Source organism: Euwallacea similis, chromosome 13 (assembly GCF_039881205.1).
Source record: "Euwallacea similis isolate ESF13 chromosome 13, ESF131.1, whole genome shotgun sequence".
Classification (NCBI taxonomy): Eukaryota; Metazoa; Arthropoda; class Insecta; order Coleoptera; family Curculionidae; genus Euwallacea; species Euwallacea similis.
Window position 1 is genome coordinate 802108 of NC_089621.1, and position 24844 is coordinate 826951.

At 38.1% G+C, this 24844-nt stretch overlaps 1 protein-coding gene across 2 annotated transcripts in view; it reads right to left on the minus strand.

Annotated features, from left to right (window-relative positions):
• Positions 1–1579: 1579 nt before the first annotated feature.
• The window catches only part of dpr8 (defective proboscis extension response 8), a 61354-nt gene continuing 38089 nt past the window's right edge, over positions 1580–24844 (minus strand). The window contains exons 3-7 of one of the 2 annotated variants that reach the window (XM_066396145.1): positions 20112–20278; positions 10749–10959; positions 5391–5569; positions 5008–5125; positions 1580–2817 (exon numbers count right to left, since the gene is read on the minus strand). In XM_066396145.1, the coding sequence (XP_066252242.1) occupies positions 2708–2817; positions 5008–5125; positions 5391–5569; positions 10749–10959; positions 20112–20278 (785 nt within the window). In that variant the 3' untranslated portion in view covers positions 1580–2707. Of the gene's footprint in view, positions 2834–5007; positions 5126–5390; positions 5570–10748; positions 10960–20111; positions 20279–24844 lie in introns of both variants that reach the window. The other variant, XM_066396144.1, reaches the window with a different exon arrangement.

The window sequence follows — 24844 nt, forward strand, 5'->3', positions numbered from 1 at the left end:
CCACATTTTCTAAATTCCCCAGCCCCAACGAACCAATTCAATTACTTTTTATCAAAAGGAAAAATATACGAGCTGGCAATAATTAAATTCTCTTCTATTTAATGACGGGCCCCAATTCTATTTGAAATGCTGCTCCGGATTGCTCTTGCCTCTTTCAAAGATCGTCTGTCTGTCAGTCGTTAAAAATACAAGAGATCTCTCGTCGAGTCAAAGAGGAAATTGAAATTTTTCTTCTCAATACATACGCCTTAACCGCAAACTATGAAATTAGGAAATTCGGAAACTCCCAACCCACATCGCTCTCTATAGATTGCCCCAGTTCGGCAATTTAACGGACTTACCTGTGCAGGCGGCCAAATAATCCTGAAGTTGATTATAACACAAAAGGATTAAGTCCGATCCTGCAAAGCCCGATTCCGAATGAGTTTGTTCGTTCTGCCTTGTTAAAGGTCCTCGGATCGACTAATTTAAATCCTCGTAATTTGTTTCCTGTCTTTTGTCTCAAAGCCAGCAATTCAATCTTGCCCCCCAGAAAGTTGATGCTAATAAATTTTTCGGCAGGTTTTTCGACCTAATTTGTTTAAAATTCCTCTTGTGACGTATCGCAAATGGAAATATCCGCAATCCGGTCAGGTTTTACTGCCTTTTTTATGTCGACAGTTTCCTGATTTATGCTTGGAAATATTCTTAATCCGTGTCGTATTTAAAAGGAAATTGGGGTTTTTGGAAACGGACCTGTCAAAGAAGACGTAAATTGATATCGTTCCACTTCAAAGGTGGAGTCGAGTTTTCCGAGTTCGACATGGTTTTAGTACGCCAAAAAACTATTGGAGTTTGATTGATTCCTACTTAAAATCACTCGATTTGGCTGCCACTGCCCAATAGAAATATTTATTGAGTTGGTGAGAATTACTCGTTCATTCAAGAATTCCATAGAGGCCGTTATTCTCTACACCTACATATACATAAATATAAACTGGAATGGCCTCCACTGGAACAAAATGGAGTGAGAATTCCCTCATAATTTCATGAATTTCAATTCCCCCGAAATAACCATGATTCCAGAGAATTTTCTGACGGTTTGCTCATTGAAATATTCTCTGATCAGAGGCATCCTCAGTTAAAGCTGAATTAAATGTGAATGATTTACGAAATGCAGAAGGTTTAATGCTTTGAGGTATTTTAACGTCCTATGAGGATTTTTCACGGATAAAACGCGATTAAAAGTGCGGAATTTTCAACTTTTAGAGTCTCTAAGAATTTTACAAAAATATTGAAATTTGACGGTTCCTGTCAATCTTCTCTGTTAAAGTCCAAATAATAGGCACTTTCAAGTAGCGCACTTGTAAACGTACATTTAAATCTGAGTAAAAAGTCCAGTGTCAGCTTCTAGACACAAAGCAGATTATTGCCCTCTTCGGTAGCTTTTACCGTTTTGCTGTCGAAATTGGCGACTGTGGCAAAAACGTAGCTATTTACCTGGATCCGTTTCCAAAATTTCCAGAGAATTAATTAAATTTTTAATTATCGTTTTGCCTAACCTAAACCTTGTCCTTGAAAGCTCAACAAAAACCACGAGTTAATAATCAGTAGACTTTATTTAATGGATTTTATACAATTATTATTAATCGAACATCTAACTACAATTTATACACAAAACACTCGACCCAAGGGGGATAATCAAAACTTTTCACACTCTATGTACACCTTACTGCTTTAACAATTATGAATGGGTCTACTGCAATGTTGTTAAGTGTTAAGTTGATATGTACAACATTTGTAAAACACCTTATTATCTACTATGTTAAGTCCGTTGTATTTCTGCGATCGGCGAAACGAATTTTCACATGAATATTTTGATTTGAATAACGTATTTTGGTGCAATGACTATAAACCGATATAGAAACAAATGGCCCTCATTCGGTATTCATATACAAACGCCCCCATACGGCCATTCGCGCTTCAGAGATTAATTTGTATTAGAGGCAATAGAGACCTTATCAAAACAACATAAATTTTATTGCATGAATATTGTTGAATATTCATTAAAATAGTCAAATTCCAGAGTGAATATGTCTCAGCGTTTGGTCCACACACTTGATGAATCATCAACAAACGTAGTATCACATAATTCTTAAACACTGTTGCTTATTTACACCGTTAAGTCCAAATACGTATTTCCAATAGTTACGAATATATACACGGGTGAGTATTTAAAGTAAGTAGATGCAGATACAGAGACCAATTAGCACATTGTTAAATCAATTATGTTTCAATTACGGTCATTGTTTGGTGGAAAATCTAATGGCAATTTATCATGTTAACTAAACCAACACGGATTTGTTTGTAAGTGTATCACTAAACCGAACTATACCCAAATCGATCATTGTATTGGCATCAACTCTGTCTAATTTATCATTTTACTTCAACTACACAGATCTGAAGACAAATGTTTGAGGGGGTGTAATACTGAGAACGAGGAAATTGCCCTTTGGCGGATGTTGATGAATTGATTTGAGATGAGGAAACGTTATTTACATAAAAGTTTTAAAAGACTCTTCATTAACGAGGAGACTTCCTCGTTAACGCTCATAAACCAACACATTATAGCAACTAACGCACGTAATAATTATTTTTATAAAAAACGTAAAAATCCTGCCAATAAGCCCTATAGAAAGTCCCAGTTTGACTAAATTTACACGGATCGCTACGTTCCAGGTAACACAAGCAAAACCAGGGCTAAACTGAGCAGGAGGGTAGCATGGGAAGTCCTGCTTAGAGTACCATGGCCATGATGCATTGCTGCTGGATATTCGCCTGAAACAAAATAGGCCTGAATTACGTACAACATTGCAGAATGGATGAATGAAACATTGTCGATTAAGGACTGAAGCCATAATATGTAATAAATTAAATTTTGAAATTCCCTCGAGGTTTCTCAGTAAACACAGAGAAATGCAACAATTTCGCTGCATGCGAAATATCTTCTTCAATGAGAATGTATGAATTGTAGACATATTAAGCTAATAATTCAAGAATTCCCCTACGTTGAATTTGCTGCTTCCTTGTCTCGACTAATAGCAAAATTGAGGTTCTATATTCTCCAAAAGCTCAATGTAGCGTTAAATACCTCCCTTGCATAGATATTTCCCGTTATCGGTCGAGATATTCTTGTCCAGCTAAATAACATAAAAAGAGAACCTCTTGGAGTTTTATGAGAGTCTTAAAACCCTTTTGTAGTTGAAATAACCTCCGCAACCTTGAGCGATATTTGAGCGTTTCGCATTTAAAAAATCGCCAACACTGAACTGAAACATCAGGTTTTATCTTCAAACTTTCCTCATTAGGGCTTGAAACACGGTTGCGAGAAAGTAGCTGTTAAAATAGTTTTAAGCCGAAAATCCCGGGATGTCATTGCGTTTTATCCAGCTTAGGATTATGTTTCTTAACCCTTTCTTATCCCTTGACAGCAATATCTTTTTAGTGTCTCGTCGTAGCACTGTTTAAAGCAATGGCTTCCTCCAGTTTAACCACTGAAAAATTACACGAAGTTTAAATGGAAATTGTCCCCCAGATAAAGTTGCCAGTGCTATGACTGTTAGAGGTTGAAATTCTGTGGCTTAATCTCACTTCGAAAACTCCCAAATCCTCGCCTCAATACTGAATAAGTCTTTCAAGGTTTCAAAAGGATAAAAACTCCGTTGTTTACGTTTAAAAATGTGCTGCACGGCGATCGTGCGGCTTCGGAACTAACCCGAACGTAAACGACACGGTACTCTCGATATTGCCAAATAAAATCGAATTTTAGAATTGTGATTTTTACCCGTTTTCAACTGGACACGATTTTATGCCAACACTCATTACAATTCTATTTAATTAACCTTCAAGTCCGCACAAACTTTTCCAAATTTTTTCCACGTTTTCAGTCGAAAATTTATATTTTTCACGAGCGAAATGGGAGAAAACGCAGAGGCCACAATAACGTTGCCAACCGGAGCGTCACTGTTTTGTTTCCAAAGCCTTCTTAATCCAAAGGGTCGATCCCGTATGACGTATTATTGTAAAACCATGTGTCGACTTGTTTGTCCTGAATTCGGGATTGAGTCCAGTTCTGCTTAAATTTTCATATTCCAATGGAGGTACGAGCTTCTGTAATAAAAAATGGTAAAAAATCCATCCTGAAGTTTTCGACTTGAAGAACTTTTGTTCGAGTAGAATCAGCGAAAATACGGTCTTAATTTGTTGCATCTAATGTCAGGGAGCAAGGGCGTTTCATATATAGAAATAATATAAAATAAGAAATTTGAGTCAAGTTACGGCATTGACGCGCCTCCTAGCATGTGAAAGCTCAAAAAATGCTTTGGCGTATATTACTTGTTAAAGCGTATTCGGTGAAAAAGCAGTGGTGTATCAAACGGAAGGCACCGCCATAAAAAATTCCAAAAAAACTTTGCAATAAATACATAATGTCCATTCAAACTTGGGGCATTAAACCTCTTCTCTACTCAATTAGTGCTGCTGTCTAGTTTACAATGTCGCTTAGTTAGTTTCCAGTTCTAAGATACATTAGAAACTCTTTGGGTATTATCCACACCCCCTTGTCCCTAAATTGTTCCTGTCCTATATTGCTTATTACCCTATTCAGTCGTTTCAGTGCTCATGCTATTTGTAATTTGCGTGGTTCGGGCTCAGTTTAAGCGATGGAAGTACTTAAGGAAAAAATACCTCGACATTCGAACAAGCTGATTGCAAATCTTGTACCGACAAGAGCCCTTCTAATAGACAGTAATTAGGCGAGTGCACGTTAATCGATAGCTTTAGAGGGTTTAATTAAGTCTGTGTTAAGCACACCCCCTAGTAAATAAAGCGGCATCTGGTATTGCTTGCCTGGGCAAATTAGAAATGTTAATTTTCCTGCCGGCTCCATGTCACACATTACGTGGTAAGGCTGATTATGTCATGTAAGCTTTTGTAAGGAAACAAGAGGATTTGGTTGAGAGGCCTTACCGTTCAATATGTGAACTCTAACGGTAGCGGAATTTGCATTGGACGGAGCACACGTGTAGAGTCCAGAATCTCGTTGAACAGCCTTCTGGATGAGCAGTCTGCTGGTGGTGGTAAATCCCTGGAAAAGAGGGCAGTTCATAATAAAACATTAATCTATTACGTCCCTCCTTTGAATAGTGTTTATCGGACCGAAAACTTTTTGTGTCTGCCCATTTGGAAGCTCTAATGCAAGAACTTTCCGCTCGTCTGTCATTCTGGAAAACCTGTTGAAGCTCAAGCTTTTGCTCGAGTTTAATGTTCAAATGGATGAGACTAGCGAAAGTTTTTTAATAGCAGCATTAAAATGGGACAATCTTGAACTTTATATCAAGAAAATGCTGTACCTTTTCAGTCACTAAACTTATGCCACCCCTGGGCGAATCGAAGTTGATCACTTGAGAGTTGTGCGACCATGTGATGGCAGGGGGTGGTTCAGGGGCATACTGCACTATGCAGGTTAAATTTATCGTTGAGCCCATATTAATGTACAGCTCTGGACTTCCCAGGATTTCTGTTATGGGTTCTGAAACAAATGAGAAAAATTTCAGTGCGTGCCTGCACGTTTCATCGGTATGCAGGTCAGGACGGGCATATATATTTCCCAACTGAAAATCCTATGAGGGTGCGCAAGACATTCCAGGATTCCTTCAGGATATCGAGGAAAGGAGCTTAATGAATATGCCCTTTCGACCTGCAGACGTGCAAATATTAAGGTTTTTAAGATATTCATGGAACAGTCCTGTAGCAATAATGTTCTGGCTCGTCTCAGTGGAAGTTATAACTGAAATTTAAGTGACTGGATGCTGGAATTACTAACAAACTATTGACAAGTTTGGCCAAAGTTTGGGGAAGTTACACTTCGAGGAGTTATTTTATGTGCGCGTTTATTGCAAATGCCAGTAGTAGGTAATGAATATTCTATGTGTAATCCCGAACTTTGAACACTCCTCTACAGAATCGAGTATGAATGTTTGCCTCTAAAATATGCGCGTTTCGGCGGTTGCAAAAACGGTTTCTTCTTGATTGGAGAGGGGAAGTTTTTCAACTTTTCGAGTCAAGCAAATCTCCGGAAAAAGTCCTAAATGTTTGTTTCGCTGGCGCCCATTTATTATGAAAATATCTAGGCGAAAGAAACAATATCCAGAGTTTCGAACCAGGAGAGCACTTAAAGTTCCACGGGAGAACGGCTTAATTTAAATTTCTTTCCGCGCAATTTTTCATTTTCTAGCAAAAACACTTTAAGTTCGGTTGGAGAAATGCTGTTTTCAACCACGGGTTGAGGACTTTGTTGCATGTAATTTTAGTTGTGAAAGAATTTAGAAATGCAGCAAAAAACACTGTTTAGTCATTAAGTTTATTGATCCAATGTCTAACGAATAACAAACTATCTAGAAAATGGCAACAAGGCGTGGTTCATTTGTTAAACTATTATAGTCGGTTTACGAGTCAGATGTGTAGGTGCGATAAAGAGGGCTAAGAACAGCTGCTGACTAAGCGAGTTTGCATAGTTGCCGGTTTTGTATAATTTACAATGGCGTATAGAATGGCGCATTTACGCCGTCCATTGAGTAGAATGTATAATGACTCTTGTCACCCTCTGTTTGGTGATGCGGGTTGAAGATATATAAAAGACGTAAGGGACACGAAGAAGGGTAAAGATGTGCAGAATAGAAAAACACCTCCATGAGAAAATTAATTTGAGTTTTAAAGGCCTTAAAAGCAGATCAGAAGTGATTGATTAAAAAACTGATTTAGATTCTTATTATACAGAATGACCCAACAAAAACTTTGCACCTCGATTTTCAGTATTTAAAATGAAAATTTGTAAAAACGCTCGAACCCATCGATTTTTCATTGGAGGAGGACAATTTTTTATTGTATTTTCAATCCTTCAACTTCGATCCCTTCACAGGGGTGACGGTTATCACCAAAATTTTTAAAGAGAAAAGATGTGACGAGTGATACCTCATTTTAAGGGTAGTTGTACCCTGATTGTAACCTCCAAGTTTAAAATCACCGTCGTTATCTTCGTTAATAAGGCAGTTTGTCAAAGTCTGGGGAAAAAAGCTTTTAGTTCACAATTGATTTTTTACAATAAGAGTTGCAGATTTCAAAATGAGAATAGGAAGGCCTTTAAAAGTGAGATATCGCTGAATAGTTTTGACGAAGGTGAGTTTTACCCCTCAAATTTAAAAGGGTGCGTTTCCCTATTTGTAATTTTTTCTTAAAAAAATGCGTAAATGAAAAAAGTATTCACATTACTATTATAGTCAATTTATTAAATGCTGGAAATGACCGCCATTTAATCCCATACAATAAAATTTATTTTGTTCAAAACGTTGTCTTACGTTGCGTAACATTTCGGGAAAAATTTGGTGGCATTCATGAATTATGCGATTAGGGGTAAAACTCACCTCCGTCAAAGCGATTCAGTGATATCTCACTTTTAAAGGTCTTCCTATCCTCATTTTGAACTCTGCAGCTCTTATTGTGATAGATCAACTAAGAACCGAAAACTATTTTCCCCACAAATTTTGACAAGCTGTCATGTCAACGGGGATAATGACGGTGATTTCAAACTTGGAGGTTATAATCAGTGCACAATTACCTTTAAAATGAGGTATCACTTGACACTTCATTCTATTAGAAATTTTGTAGGTTACTGTCACCTCTGCGTAGAGATTGAAGTTGGAAGGTTGAAAATACAATAAAAAATGTTTTCCCTCAAATCAAAAATCGACGGGTCCGAGTGTTTTTAAACATTTTCATTTTAAATACTGAAAATCGAAGTGCACAATTTATGTTGGGGCAGCCTGTATAGTTAACTGATATTAACTTTGGGGAGCATCAGTGTCCTGTTTTTCATAATTTAGAAGTTACGCCACTGATTTTGCCACTATTCCAAAAATTTCGCGTCTATTTAGGGTCAAATTATTAATGTGCTGTCAAGTTCAACTGCAGGCTAATTGCTATAGAAATGTTGTCTTGTGTCTGTAGACGCTCCGGCGCTGCTAGAAGGCAATTTGCCAGCAGAATTTGGTGGGGCATTCAGGTCGTCGAATATGCACAGTGTTCCTTAAATTTAGACCGTGTTTGGTGGTCTCTAATCGTTCGTCGTTATATGAATTTGCGCAAATCAGGTTGTGATACCTCTTTTAGTTTCGACACAAGAGTAAATGCGAAACAAAAAAAGAATAAGCATCGCTCTTTTTTTGAAACTTATCACCGAAAACACCCCACTCGACATTTTATTTATAAAATATTTCCCCGCAAAAACGCTCATTCAGCCCTTATACTCCTGCTTTTGTATCGCATAATTTCACGCTCGGCTTGAGGGCATCCCATTATAGGCCGGGGTTTCATCTGGCATAAGAACTACGTAAGAAGCGATGTTATGCATATGTGTCTCATCTTACAAAACCCTTATAAATCTGGATATTTTTAACCGACGCCCTCGTGTTGGGCCTCGGGATTATCTTTTTAGTCTCGGTTTCGAATTACTGCTTCACTGCTTTCTGTATTTATGACTTCAGAATGACGACATTTCCCGCGTATTATTAGTTTTGTGTCATTTTAACAACATAACCAGCCCTCATAATATCCCGTTAGCATGATCAGGAATTGAAAAGCATGTCGCCTGCATGAATTCCTGTTAAACTCATAGTCGTATTGGTCTCCTGTTGTGCATTCCAGGCAGGAAGGAGAGAAGATGTTTAGGAACTTCTCTCATTTGCGTAATGCCGCAACCGGTGATAATTGCTTCTCGGAGCTTAAACGAGAATTTGTAATTGGAAAAGGTCCCATATAATAACATAATTAGGTCTTCGGCACGGAGTTGGAACAAGTGTACTAAAACTAAAAGCGGGACGGTTAAAAGTTTTCTCGGTGTGTTATCCCAAACAGCTCATTCGAAATTATTTAGGGCCGCGAATTTACACGGTTTCATATCCACGTCCCCTTGAGGGTTTAACTAAATCAAAACAGATATTTATTATTACAGTTAATGGTTGAACAATACTTTTCGTAATCAGTGGCGGAATTCTTAGCAACGTTGAAAAAAGATCACCGTAAGGGTTGGTTTAGCAAATAAACCCTGCGCTTTTACAACCCCGCGGCTTTGTTCATTAAAACTTTCGCCAAAGAACACAAAACGCAATTACAAGTTCAACCGGAAAACTCTTACAAATTGTAAAAAAGTTTCCGTTTATTTTTCATATCAAACGAGGGTATTTTATTTCAATCTAGAAGTTTAAGTTCTGGACAGATGTAAATGTTTCGAGAAAATTCTGTAGTTAAATTAGTGTTTTTGCGCATAACCGAATGGGGTATGACACACAAGTCTTTGTTTATCTTCAAATGAGTTGCAGCGCTAAATTAATAACACTCTATTGCGTTCTTTTGGTAAGTAGACAACGATTTAAGTCACTTGTTGCATGAACAACCGTTAATACACGGCCGTTTTTTACATCATGGGTCGAAAACCACAGCAATAAGTTTATCCTTCTAACACGATTTTTCTCCAGATTGCTAGGGAGACAATTTAAATGTAAATCTGCACTTTTATTAGAGGCATTAAGAGCGTCGAAAGTCGCTAGCTTGTATAGTTGTGTAGCACACAAAAACTCGCCCGTGTGACAGATATAAAAGCTGTTTCTGTTTTGTAGGAAATAAAAGCCATGAATAAAAGATCAAACAAGAAGGATCCGCGATAAAAACAGTTGTTCGTGTTGCACTTAATGAACGGAACGTGAGCTTAATATCGTTGCCAACGGTGCAGATGCCGTTTGAGAGCGTTTAATTAAACCCTCTAGCACCATGGAAATATTTTTCATCTAGGTTAATGGTTTTCTATGAATAATCACCGAGAATCTTAAATTAGGTGGGGGTAATTTACTTGATGTGAAACAAGGTGTAAACAAAATTAGCAGGAGGCTTTTATTTTCATTACAAAACTTCCACCGACTTGGCATAAAACTTTAGAGCGCGCAAATTGCATTATAAATCATAAGACAATTTCAAAACTAAATAGTGAATTTTACGAGTTTGTGGAATTAGGTGTAATTGAATTTTGTTTACTTTACACTAAAGTTTTCATCAAGGATTCTGTTTTAGGACATTTTACTTTCGAGAGACTCTAACTGTCAAGTGCCAACACTCACAATAGTATATTATTGAGGGAGCATATAATGAAGGCTCTCATCGCCTTGAGGAGAATTGCTTCACTTGTCAAAATTAATAATCGTTTCTCAGTGTCTTTACGTATTTTCTGTTTTAGGATATTCCATTTTGGAGAGAGATGAACTGTTAAGTGTCAACACACATAATAGTATATTATATATTATTAAACGGACTTGTAATGAAGGCTGTCATCCCCTCAGGAGGACTCGCCAAAATTAATAATAGTTTTTCAGCGCCTGTGCGAATTTTCTGTTTTAAGCCATTCCACTTTTGATCTTTTCGCAGTGTCTCTAAAAATGTTAACAATTTTGAATGAAATATTTTATCAATCCTTATTACTACGACCCTATTTTTTGTTGTTTGCTTTGCACATCTATCTTTCTGTTGACATCAAATGGATTTAGTTGAAACGTATTTAATTAATTTTTACTAATTCTTTCAAGTTGGAAGACTGTTTTTTGTGTGAAACTAATGCCATCAAGATGTTACTCATTTTCGGCACTTTTTTCCAACCATTAACTTACCAACTATAGTGAGATAAACAGGTATCCCTACAGGTGGGGTGGTACTTATTTGGCACTCATACAGTCCAGTGTCCTTTTTCTGGGCGTACCTTATCCTCAAAGTCCATTCATCGGTGTGAGGTGTATGAATGGCTTCAAACCTTTGATCTGAAGTGTACGTGTATCGCCCCACTGTTAGAAGATGAATGTCTCGATGTCTCACCCAAGAAACCTGGAGCAAAACCGCAAGATTAATACAAACGGCAAAGAGATTAACACTAAGAATTTAGGACTAGTTAGTGCTCAAAGCCTTCAAGCACTTAAGTTTAAATTTACATAGGTGCTTTTGGAAAATACAGAAGCTTTTAATAACAAATATCCCCACTTTTCATCCTATTGCATCAATGCTGCTCGGAATACATGGAAAGTTTCATGTTGTGATTGCACCTACTTCGATTTGACACAAAAATAGTGGAAGATTTTTGCAACTTTCATAATTATTTCGAACGGAGCAACCGAACGGCAACTTTTTGTCCGGTGATTTTTTTCGTATTTCGCTTCGTTTTAGAGATTAAAATTAAATTGTAAACTTTTGCTCGTCTTTGCACCAATTTAAAACACAGATTAAGTCATCCAAATAATTGAATTAAGGTTTATTGAAATCTGCAAAAATTGCTCAAAATGGCTAGCGTCAGTTAGAATGCATGCATCCAATCTTCTCTAAAGTGATTGTGAAATGCTTTAGAAAACGCGAAGATTATTTCTTATTGAATTAGATCCATTAATTATCTGATTTCTCAAGACTTCTTGATATTCCGCCGGAGTAGTATAAACTAATGACTTTAGATGTCTCCGTAAGAGAAAATCAAATGGATTTAAGTCCGGAGATTTAGGAGACCGCAAGCGAGAATCGTCTCAGCCAATCCAGCGGCCTTGATAAATTTGCTGTTAAACATTGCTAAATCTACATATAACTTCTTGTTGCCAATAGCAGGCATATGCCCTAAAGCAGGTAGGGTTTGTTCCAAAAAGCACTTAAGCTTAAATTTGCACAGGTGCTTTTGTAAGGCAGAGGAGCTTTTAATAATAAATATCGCCACTTTTCCTGCTGTTGCAGCATTGCTGCTGAGAATACATGAAGAGTTTTATATTGTTAATGCACCTATTCCTAGGGAAAGTATTAGAGCAAACCGAAACTCAGCACAACGCAAGTTTACCCTGATTTATCCTCAACGTTCTGGCGATAAATTACTTAAAACTGCCAACTCGGCCTGGAAACCTGCTGTTGGATATTGGATCGTAACAAATGTTGGCAAATACATTTTTTCCCTCACATAAGACCCGATTTAGCTCTTCTGTGGTATCTCAAAATCGTCCATTTAATTTAGATTTCAAGCTTAAAAATACACGACACGTGAAAACCCCTTTATTTGCATAATACGCTTATTCAAGGCTTTGCATTTGGTACAAAAATTTAGTTTTTCCAGTCCGCCTTAATTAACATATAAATGAATGTTGCGCACATATCTAGAAAAGATCGTTATTTATGCGAGGCAATGTGCATTTACATCAAGTAAATTATCTGTCCAAACACTCAGTGACATTAATCCCAAACGAGAGATATTTTTGCTCAGGGGAAAATAATTATCAAAATGCTCAGTTTCAATTAACGGAATTTGCCCCGAAGCTTTATTAAGTTTAAGGCAGTCTTATTTAAATTTGCGCCAAACCCGCAAGAAAGCCATAGGCCTTAATTTGCTGTGTAAAGAAACGTTCTAAAATTCGCCCCTCAAACATAACACTAAAGAATGAGTCGCTCTTGAGGGAAACGTAATTTTATACTTTCAGCCCGACTTGAGTTTATTTGTCTAAAGGCTGTTCATGTTTAAGTCTTGTTTAGGCTTTAATGTCCTGTCAAAACAGGCGAAACTCTAATTATTTTCGGTGTCAATGGACGTAATCTGAAAGGCAGCTTAAGGGGCCCGTTAATGAAGAAACTTAAGGTTACTGAAAGGATCAACGTACGCTGATTCGGTATTTTAGAGAACAAAAGGCATCTTTCAATTATTAGATTTTTTTACAAATTCACGTGCTAAATTGACTTAGTTTCGCTGAATTAACAGAGTCTGGATCACGTACGCCTCTGCTTATTTATTTGCTATGTGAGAAGCCAGAACCGGACTGAAAGTCGAAAGCCAATTGCGAAAAATTTAAACGCAGATTTGGGTGAAAATTTGCTCTTTTACATAGAATAGAATTCGGACTTAGTGCGTCTCTGGATTTAAATTTTACACCATATTGAGGAGACTTATGATCTTAAGCAAATAATTAAGAGGTGATTGAGGAAGCGCACCAAAAAATATTGGCTATTTCACAGAGGTACTGAATTAATTTAAGCTAACTTAACAGGTTGCTGAAGATATCTGAGCTGAAAAACCTACGGAAACGCCTTCAGAAGTTATGGATATTTCAACGGGAAACTAGACTTCGCTGTAAAGCAGATTCCCAGTGCCGAACCACTCGCCTTTAATGTCTTCGCCACTCTTTACTACGAACTTTGAAATCTACTAGAAAAAATCCCACTTTGCGGAACTAAGTAAGAAATCACACAGTAAATCTGGTATATTGAGTGAAAATGTATTCATTCAAGCGTTGAAACTAGACAAATGGGGTCGAAGGTACAACAGCATTAGCCTCATAATGCTTTGATTTACGGGTTTCTATCTAGGAGGCATCCAGGTATAGATGCAGATTTAATGTTGTTATAAATTTTCCAGGTAAGCCCTTGGAAAATCCCGATTCTGAGCTTGGTGTAATAAAGACACGCTCTGTATTTAATTTATGGAACGCCACTAAAGTAATTATTAAGTCAAAACATTTCTTCTCTCTGGACGTTTTTACCTAAAAGGGACGTGTGTACATATGACAAATTCGGAAAACGTATGCATATTATATTTCATCATGGAACTACCCAAATCCCATCTGTGTTTCGATTTATTTAATATGCGCCACAAATGTTGGTGTCGCCAGACCGATTTTATTTGTGCTGTGTTCAGATTTCTCTGTTTGGGAGGTTATTAATTGGATTTATTATGCTGCTTATTTATAGGTTAATACAAGGTCTCCAAACCAACGGAATAGTCATTTATTTGCTTTGTGTTCGTTATTTAGGAAATAATTACGTTATGCAAAGCTGCGTCAATACTACAAAAGAGACAGGCGCACAATCCAGGATGGTATGATACACATTTATTTTTCTCATTAATATGTGATTTTAAGCTGCCTTTTTCTCGCGAAAGCACAGCAACGCAATAAACAAACAATTTCCCCGGACGCTTTTCTTATTCATCTCAACCGCAGGAATTATGATTGTGCCCAATTTAGCAGGAACAACTTTTACCCGCCCCCGAGGCCGAAACTGATTAAATAATTCAGAAAAAAGAATTCTTAAACTTCCATTTCTTATTCTTTCGAGGATATAAAGATAAAAAAATAAAAGGCATCCGCCAGGTAATCTAATTTACGCGAGGAGCCAAACAAAGGGGAATTTTACACTTTGTTTAGCCCTTTATTACGTGTATTATATTTCTTTTGAGAGGCCCTTATAGTATTGATTTGCGCGTTTGATAAATTACTTTTGAGGAAGAGAAGGTAAGCGAGCATGAGCTATTGAGGAGATCATTAATATTCAAACAACAAAAAGGGGTTCACTCCATCGACATTGAGTTTATACAAAATAATGTTTCCAGCTTCCAAAATTATTATTTAAATTTATGCTACTGAAGATTAATCATACCAAAAATGAGTCTCGAAATGTATCTCTTCACGTAGGGAAGCAACATTTGTATGCTCTCAGATGAGCTAATATTTACGAAAGGAAATTGTTGTGTGTTTATTGTGGAATAATGATCCCTCTCAGCTCCCAATTTAGCGTAAAACGCTTTGTGTAGGTGGTTTTCTTCATGCGAAATAGATAACCGAAGATTAAGAAACTCCAGTCATTTCATAGTGGAAGTTAAAGCAGGAATAAATGTTCTGAGAGAAATTGTAATTAATACGTCTATTTCCGCAACAGGAACTTTGTTATTCCACAACATTAAAGAGAAGCTCTAACAATAACACTTGTCTATGCACAGGGTGTGCGGTTCTCCATGGGGATATCGGTAGCCGTGAAATCTACGAAGTTGGCTAAATTGGCGCAAAGTTGCGCCATTTGGAGTTCCAGAATATGCCGTTTCAGAAAGTGAAAAAATCCGATGACTTTCGGAGGCATTTGAAATAAACTGAAATTTCCAATAGGGGCAGACCTGGTGAACGTGCCGACCAACGACTGAGAAATTAGAAACTCTCAACTCGGCCGAATTTGTAAGAAGGAATAGAAATAAAATCTGAATTACAGAAGGGTAAACTTTAAGATGGCGTTCATATGAAAAAGCAAAGTTGAAGATGGTTGCCAAAAATCGAAACGTCTGGTTTCAAATATGACATCAGCGCGCTACAGACGAAGAAAAGTTGCAACGATGACGTTTCGAGAGTTTTGAATTACCTCGCCAGTTTTGAAACGACGTAGTCTTGAACCGCAATTTACGCAGTTTTATCGATATTCTCGTGGTTAAGCTCCAGAAATCGACACCCCGTACACAGCTTAATTTTACCCAATGGAATAATCGTAAATGTGAACATAAAAGCTAAGACATAAATCAGTTTAACAAGGAGTGGCGTGCTGTCATAATGCCGAGGAACTCTGTAATGAAAACATTATCTCGCACTTCAATGGAAACAATATCTGATGCCCTGGATTCGAAGTAAAAAACAGGTCATATACGTGCATTTCCAGAATTTCCATTTCTGGAATAGCGTAGAAGCCGGAGCGTACAATGGCAGCTTGCAGCAGAATGTTTATACTTCATTCACTCGATCCTTTACCGCTGTAGGAGATGTTTTCATCTCGGTTTGCATATTGGCCTGTTTCCAGCTGATAAAACCAGAACCCCCCATCCATTATTTTCTCCAAATGATACTTCTAAGGACGTGCGAACACGAGGAAGCGATATCGAAGCGTGGGTATACCATGAAATAAAAATACAAGACGTATGGGTTTCCTCAAGGGAAAAAAATGGCTCAATTAACGTAAAGAAAATGCTTGCATTGTTATTACTGGCTCTTAAGGAAATGGGAAGTCGTTACTGAATGTTAGAACAACAAATGATTACACGGTTTTGGGTCTTTTATATCCCATGACTGCAGATGTAAATATTATTCTCGTGAAATTTGATTCTTGGGGAGCGGGAAGTTAATAGGGGGGATTTCATTGCGACTAGATGGGGTCCGCTGTGGGGAAGTCTCGCTAAATTAATCCGCATTAATACACACATGGTTTCGAGAGATTTGTGAAAAGAGCTGGATCGAGTAATAAATTCGAAATCCTTCTCCTTTGAACGTTTCTCTTATGAACTGCAGCAACTTCCTTCATCAGCAAAACTGGATAATTGGATTTCTAGTGCTTTCATAATTGTATTTACCAGCAGCGATCCAGTTAGTATCTATCTATAATCTTATCATGTTAACGTTTATCGCTTCTAACTGATAAGTTCCCTCGGAAACAAAACTCTCAAACAATCTCTCAAAATTAACTAATAAGCGAGCGGATAATCCGAATCCAATACCGCCCTTAATTAGTAATTCTACCCCACTTAATACACTAAACACTTACGTTTTTAATGCACAAGTTCCATTATGCGGGCGGAGGTTGTTTAGAACTACCGCGGCGACAATGGACTATAACAGGATATCTTGTAAACAGCTTTCCCTTGAGATTCTATTGAATAGACCCACGGGCTCTTAAGAGGTCTCCTCAGTTTCATGAAAGGCAATCTTGAGGCGCTATTTTAAATTTCCACTCCGGGAAATTATATTTCCTCGAGGGTCCTAATTGATTTTCATTTTGCGTTAGTTTAGGTCAACCTTAAACTATCCTCTCCGGTGACCCACTAACTTAAACAACTCGTTAAGTAATGAGCAACAGCAGTTGTTGGAGTAAATCTAAAGAGGCATTATATTTAGGCGGAATTTGCATCTGGCTAATGGGGATAGTTGCAAACAACTACCAAGGATAAGCCGTGTTGAGATTGAAATTCTTTACTGGATTAGGGGGATTAGGTAGAAGTTACATAGATTGATATGCAAGGAAGACGTTTTTGGTACGAACTCGATATTTTCCTGCGAAATAGGATTCGTGAAAGTACATTCTCTACTTTTTTTCCTTTAATCTGAGGGTAGCTCGTGGCTTGGTACTATCTTCTCTCAGTGCGGTCTCATTTGATAGGACATTTCACTCTCTTCCCCGTGGAATAAATCCCTTTTCACGAGGACTTTCCTGTTCTTGAAATTTTCAAAAAACCGACATCCGAACTGACGCCGCCACGGAAAAAGCACGTTAGTTGCAGTGTCCCTCGGTGGAAAAATAGAACATTCGATCCGATGCAACAAATTTCCCCACACCTCACAGTCACTTCCATGGATTTGAAACCTCACGGGCAATTCCGAAAACGTCATGCAGGCAACAAACATAAACACGTACACTCAAAGGTGAATATTTTAAACATAAACCGTATCCATCCGAGCATAAGCGAATTTGGCGGAGCTGTTCCTGTACACCCCACTAAACACTACGCTTCTCTTTAGTGAACTCGGCATAATCACACGCCTAGCAGGTTTTCCGCTTAAATGTGCCTCTTAATGAAAATCACATTTCATTGTGCATTTAGTATAAATGATTTTCGACAAAGAAACAATGCCGCATTATGCAACCAGACAGAGATAAATCGCAGCTGCTTTAAAGCCCCAAAATGGTGCCAAGTTTGGATGAGAATAAGTCCTGCGGAAGTTTTGATTATCTTTCGTCGATAATGAATTAGCGTGTAGATTATCATAGAAGTAACTTTATTTTTGCGAGTGATAGGAGAATTACTCGAACAGCTATAAATCCAGTGCGGCAACAGGTAAAAACTGAAACTCACTAGGGTCTAAATCCGGCAAGTAATGCGTCTCCCAAAAGAGCATTAAGTTGCGACTAATCCTTCGAATTACGAGCTCTCTTCTGGAAATATGCCAAGCTTTGGTGCACCTCTGGAAATATGGCAGCCCATATGTCTTTGACTTTATTCGCGTTTGTGGCTCCCGAAGTTAGCACTTATCCGCGAATTGATAAACTCGCTTTTAATCCATGCCCGATAGAGCAACTCCTCACAGCTCTAATAAATTTCCTCTCGAGAATAATGAAAACGGAACAGTGGGTCTTCTTTGGGATATTTTAGCTGATTGCATGCAATTTAATACAGGGCATTTTAAGCCATATTTGCCTCAATAGATCCGACCTAGTTCGTAGTTTATGGTTCGCTAATAAGAGCTCTTTCAGAGACAGATTCCACTTTACAGTTTCAAACAACGGATTCCCTTGTGCAAACATAATTAGAGCATCGATTTGGCGTCTGTTTATGTGCGTCCTGAACCAACTTTGAGCGACATTAAAACTTGCCAACTCTCATTCAGCATTAGCAATATGGAGTTGTGGTATACTGAACTATTCGACAAATGCTTTCGGTTGTACGTGCTAATTAATGAACCGAGATTCTCCCGTGTTTAAGAGTGTTGTTTCGTGCGCAATAAAAGTCTACATAATTCGAAATTTACGCCGTATCCATCAAGTCTAAATAACACCTTATCTGGCACATTTGCGACCGAAAGTGGCGCACACAATCCAGCTGTAAGTGCATTTCTTGCTCGAGATGGTGGCAATAAACGTATTAACATTTGCATTTTATCATGAAATAGGGCGGCAAGAAGTTTATATCCACCGCCAACTTTCCTGAATAATTTAAGTTGAACATTTTAATCCTCCTGCTCGTTTCTGAAAGGTATGAAATAAGGCAAAAAATTCGTGCAGTTTCAAGCGGAGATGGTGGAATTAGGTATTTAAGTTTGAAGGTTTCCATTTAGCTTCAGGAAAGACTCTTCATAAATTTGCACCATCACAAGCACTTTAATATTACTCGATACAATCACTTCATTCTTATGATGTCATCCTACGGGACTAACAAACTACTTAACAACGTTCTCTTGCGCTGGGTGCTTATCGTAACACTCGTCTCCGAAGGTCGTTCGCCTAGAACAGACTTCTATGATATTATACTATATTAGCCAATCCAGATGAACAAGTTCTCCAATCATGATGACGACGTCAGCCTCCCCCTTTGCAGGGCAGACTCTCCTGTTTTCACGCGAAGTTAATCTGTATATTTTGTTACATAATATATACTGTAAGACTTTCGCGCCCTAAACTATCGCCTTTAATGATTCACTTGGGGGGCTCGGCTAATTGGCCCCTTACATTGACCGAAATTAGCCTTCCTGGAAGCAATTTATTGCAATTGAACCGCTTTATACCTGTACGAAAGTTTTGTACACTTCGCGTGACTAAATTTTACCTTCGAAATTTCATTATTTAATTTTCTTCTGCTGCTGTGGGCGTTAAAAATCCCACAGGTATAATAATGGAAACAATTTATTTACTGCTTAAGGTATTCTGCTAAAAGCTCGTCTTGATGCAAAATCATTTACTCTAAAATAACGTTAATGCAACGTCGTAGTTTAAATTTATTATATTAATTTTGCGCCTCGTCTAGTGCCATATTTTCCCGGTGCTCAGAATGGCCGATAAGCCAGCATGGATTTTCTAATAAGAGCATCTTTCGTCATTGGGAAAAGCTGTTGCGCAATTGTGACGAGTTTTGTCTGCATTTTTATTGCTTCGTCGTGTCCTTTGAATCTGTTGATTAAACCCTCGCGGGGGTGAACAGCCCTCGGAGCAGTATTTTACCCTAAATCCAAACTATTGATTTGGTGAAAAAAAAGCGACAGTAATAAAAACTGGTCAAAAACGAGCATTTCATACTCGAAATTCTCTCATGTAGAGAGGAAGCTGTAAAAACAAAGGGTTGGTGTTCTCCAAATCCGTGATAAAATTCTGGATTTTCCTCGTGGTATTAAAACAACGAACTAGAATCGAGGGCTTCATATAAATGTAAATTTTAGTGCCCAGGTAACTTTTTCCTAGTTACTTAGTTTTTAACCTCGGATTTATTAGTTTGTCGGTCGTAAAAAAAGTTTATTTAACTCCTCATTTTTGGGGTGAAAATCCGACCCTCGCACGGTTGCGCTCTGATTCCCGCCAACCGTCGGATTTGATGATTCGAAAATTAAAATTTCAGGTGCTAATTGAGCGAAAACCCAACCAGGGGGGCATGAAATTCACTGACACCCTATCGGCAATTACCCTTAAATATCACTTTTTGAATTAGAAATTAGTCGTTCCCGAACACTCACCGTTCGATTTCCTAAATTTTTGACTCGACAGTGTAGCAGGACCGGCTTGCCAACTAAACCGGTGATGTTGGAATCTACGGAAGTGTCGAAGTACGGGCCTGTTCCCGGGGTGGGAAACTCGAGGAGGAAATCTCGGAATTTTTTTGCACTAACACTCTCTTCAGCACCTGAAAAAGAAACAGAAATTATGTTAAATGTAAAACTCAAATTCTTCCCCTTTAACCAATATTATGTTACCACTTACATACTATTCGTTCATGAAATTGCAATCCTAGTGGATTCATAAGCTCTGTCTGGAAAAGAAGTGGAAAGTGCAGCGAATCCTTATGTCAAAAGGAGCAATTTTCCGAAAAATATTTGCTTGTTTGCCCTAGAACTGCTCAAGGAAATGCAATGCATTCTTCTCTGCTTCTTATATCCTCCGGAAATGAAATTTCTACTGAGATTATTATATTTTAAATCTTTCCAGTGCCCGCAATGAATTCTATGTTCATTTGCACAATAAATAGAACGTTTGTGTAAAACCGATCGATTTGATTCAAAAACAATTTAATTCATTCAAATGAGTATTTCAAGCCAAAACAGCTGGATGATGCAACAGCAAGTGGCCCGCATAAAACAAGCAGTGTGCTTCCATTGCTTTAGAAATGAACATTTGGTTGGCCGGCTGTGTCCCACCAGATCTAACTTGTCCTTACGCCAGATGACAAAAGTCTTTGTCAGTCTTTTAGCTCTGTTTACCGGCAAGTGGTAAACTGCGATAGATATATGATTCAAAGCAGCATTGTCAGATTTCCTTGAACACAATTGCCATGGTGGGGGCAACTCCAAACTTCAATAGCGAATCAGCATTCAGTTTCTTTCCACGTTTTATCAGTACTTTCTGCTTTGTGTAATGATAGAAAACTTTTTGGAAGATGCTTCAGCAATATTAGTTAGAACATATTTCGGTCAACTGTAAGACGAAATATTACAATGCGGCCTACATTTAAAATTTACTCTACTTACTCTATTTTCGATTCCCCGAAGTACAACTACCGAAGTCCATACCCAGGAGAAGGGTTCGCAAAATAAAAGGTTTCGAGAAATTTAAAACAAATATACCCTTTGTTTTATAATAGCTGGATAAAGCCCGAGAGAGTGTCGGCCTTACAAATAACTTGTAAATATACGTGTGTTAGTGAATCTGCGTTCACACCCGGATTCAAAAAATGACTAACTCCAAGGGTCTTGAGGGAGGCGATCAAGACTCATGGCTCAGGCTCCCTTTTCGGGTGCCCCAATGAAGACACTCATAGGCAAATTCTCACATCCGAAGATTCTGCTTTCTGTCAATAATTTGGGACAACCAAAACTTTAAAAGGTTTTCGCAATTAGTGTCTAGTTACAATAACCACTGCAAGGGCGTGATCAATGTAATAGACCTCCAAACGGTCTGATACATTGACGTGTGAAATCCACCTGTGATTTCTCATGGTGACACCCAGACGACCCTTGGATTGAATTATTTACATGCACTGATTATCAGTCAGTACCTATCCTGATCCAGACATCTGGCGAAACGAGTTTTCCACATGGCTCTGACACTCTAAGTGGATTTACGCTTCAGCTTGAAATCGAAAGCTTCCATGTCAAAAATTGAAATTTTCATCAGTGATAAATGCCAATTACATGACAAGCACAGGTGTTGTCATTGATCAGGTTCAGCTGCGCCAAATCAGTCACAACGCGCTCAAAATGAAACATTAACGGAAAACCATGCGTTAATGGGGAGTATTAATGAATGGTTTTATACCCACTCAAAGAATTTGTCAGTACTCGCTGGATGGAAAATAAATTAAACATGTCTAAATTCGCTTCAATCCTATAAACTTCTCTTCAGTTTCATCCAGAGTGAACTTGTTTTAGTCCTGCGAAATTTCCGGTACACAGAACGGTACAAAACTGAAAGTAGTTTACTGGCAAAACTACAACTCAAGGGAAATAAATTGCTTAACACCGAATTACTGTTTGGCCGGTCTAAAACAACCATTAATTTCCCGCAGATTTTAATATTTCGTCGGAAAATTACGAAACAAAAATAGAGCCGAATCAAAGTTGTGAAATTGGCCTTGCATGATAGTTTTTGGCATCTTAAAGGGTCTAAATTAGTGGAACGTTCCGTGCATCCAAATAGAAACATGCGATTTCCAGGATGGAATCCAGTTGGCATTCTGTCCCGATCGTCGAAAAGAAATATTGGTTGAGCCTTACCGCTCCCACAGGGTTCGTATGTGTTTTATCAGGGTGCTACCAGGCATCGATTTTTTTTTTTTTTAAATCAACTGAATGTATTTCTTGGAACTGTTACGTTATTTTAGGGAAATTAGGAAATTAGCGCGAGCCGGGCCTGGTGCCTTAAATTGAGTGCATTAAATCGTGCAGAGTTAATTGCCTTTTATTTATTAAGCGTGGAAAAGTGTATACTTTGTTCATTTACAGGCAGTGCTTCCTTCGCAATGTATTTTCATGGCTTTTATATATTTGCCTGATTTACGTGCCTGCAATTAAGTGCCTATCACGTTTTGAAGAGCTTCTTCTATATTTTTAATCGCAATTTTTCTGGGATTTTCCTCCTTCTTCATTGCCACTTCAGCAGCACTTCGAGAGATTGTCGAGTTAGTTATTTGAACCCGCCTGGTCGCCCCGCTACCTCCCAAAAGGAACTTTGGAACAAATGTTAATGGCGTAATATCCAGGGAGCAATATGGCGAGTTTCCATGGCTTATCATGTTCCAAATAAAAGGAAAATGAATTATGTATGTTTTGATTTGGTGCTGAAGACAGGAGTGTGAGGGTTGGAATGAGTTTCGCACTACAGTCTGTAATCTCCGACTATAAACTGTAGTGCGTGGAAAAAACTGTAGTTCTTGTAACTGTAGCAGGTAAAAAATTGTAGTATACGTGCTGAAACGATCTTCCACTAGAAGCCATGATCTGCTCCTCTTTTCTCTGAATGCATTTGCGATAAATTCGATTCTCTATAAACAAGACTACAAAGGGAAATTACTACAATTAGATTCAAGACTGTTTTTGCAATTAGCCCAATCTGAAGTTAAAAATGCAATTACTACGTAAAGTCAAGCAGCCGGAATGCTGAGCAGGTATTTGAAATCCATTGCAGAAGCCGTTTAATGTTGGTTTAATTGAGGATTTGATTTATTTTTCAAGCATTACGGGGTATTCTCGCAAAGGAGCACTTCAGTCCCCTCGACACACAATACGTTCTCCCGTATTCAGAAAGGTTTTTGGACATTTATTCGATGGCAACAAATGTATTCATATTATTTCCGTGTACGAGATAAGAATAGAGGAAAAGTATGTCAAAATCCGAATTGGTAACACGCTCCTTGGGAGCAGAAAGTCGAACTGATATGAGAAACTTTTCCCACCAAGGAATAGTTTACATCATTTTATTTTTACTTTCTCGAGAAGTTTGTAGTACGGGGACATGATAGGGAATATCGAATATTTTACTTTGTTCGTGACTATATAAAGTTCGCGTCTTCGAGCATTTAAAGTGCTACTTTACGTACGTCGAAGGATGAAACACACATCGAACGGCTTCCGGGCCACCTAACAGGATTATTCAGACCATAAAGCTTCAAAGAAAAAATAAATTTACTTTTTATAAACCAACGTCTAAAGGTGCACGTCTGAAGAATAAAAAAGGGTCGACACTGAGATCCGAATACAGATTTGGACGGTCTTTTGAGTTTAAAAGGGCCATGCGAAACCTTGTTTGAGCTTTCGAGCAAAGGAGTATCGGAGATAGGGCGATTTCTTCTGGGAAAATAATTTCGGGCTTGATTTATCATTTTCTCTGTAGTGAGTGACGGGATTTCAAGGCAATTTTGACTGGAGTACAAGATATATGATGCATATTACAGTACTAAAACGCTTCATGCCTATCTGGCGCATAATGGTCACGTTTATGCTGTTGCAGTGTCATATATTACAAACTCAAACGGCTATAAGTCTACCCTGAGGGTGGACTTTGCGCCCGAACTTCCGAACAATGGGGCCACATCTGATACAGCAAAATGAGCCTTTTGAAAACAATATCCGGCCCACATACACTTACTTAAAACCCTTTTAAGTACGTTCCGTTTCCCTCCAACTAAATCACTTAACATTTCACATTCATTTCGAATTTCCTCTCGTCGAGCTCACACAAAACGAGAATCGGAGGACTATATTGTTCGCATCTCGTAAAGAAAATTAAATGAAGTCAAAGCTAACTTCGTTACATTTACGCCACAGCAGTAAAATTGAGATTCAACGTGGAAGACATTAAAAAGCAGGTCTCGAACGAGGCGAGTGCAAAAGGTCTCCGAAATGAGGGGGAAGATTAGAATTTTAAAGAAAAAACGGTCCACGTTTGGGTAGTTACTAAAGCTCCTTAAGCTGCAATGAGCTTTAGGGGAATGTGTCCGTCCATTGAACTTTCAGCGATTCAAATTCTCCGCAAAATCTCCCATAACTTAGAAAACACAAATTTAATTATCCACGTACAATGTCTCCTTGCTTAATAAGGGAACTCCCTCTTTAATATCAAGATCATTATTTAGCTCTAAGAAGTTGTGAAATAAAGCCCTAAGTTTTATCTCTATTAAAAGGATAAATTAAGGAAAATTGTGTAAGTCTTCTTGGAGTCGTGAATTGCATAGAAACATCAGAAATGTCCCGAATCC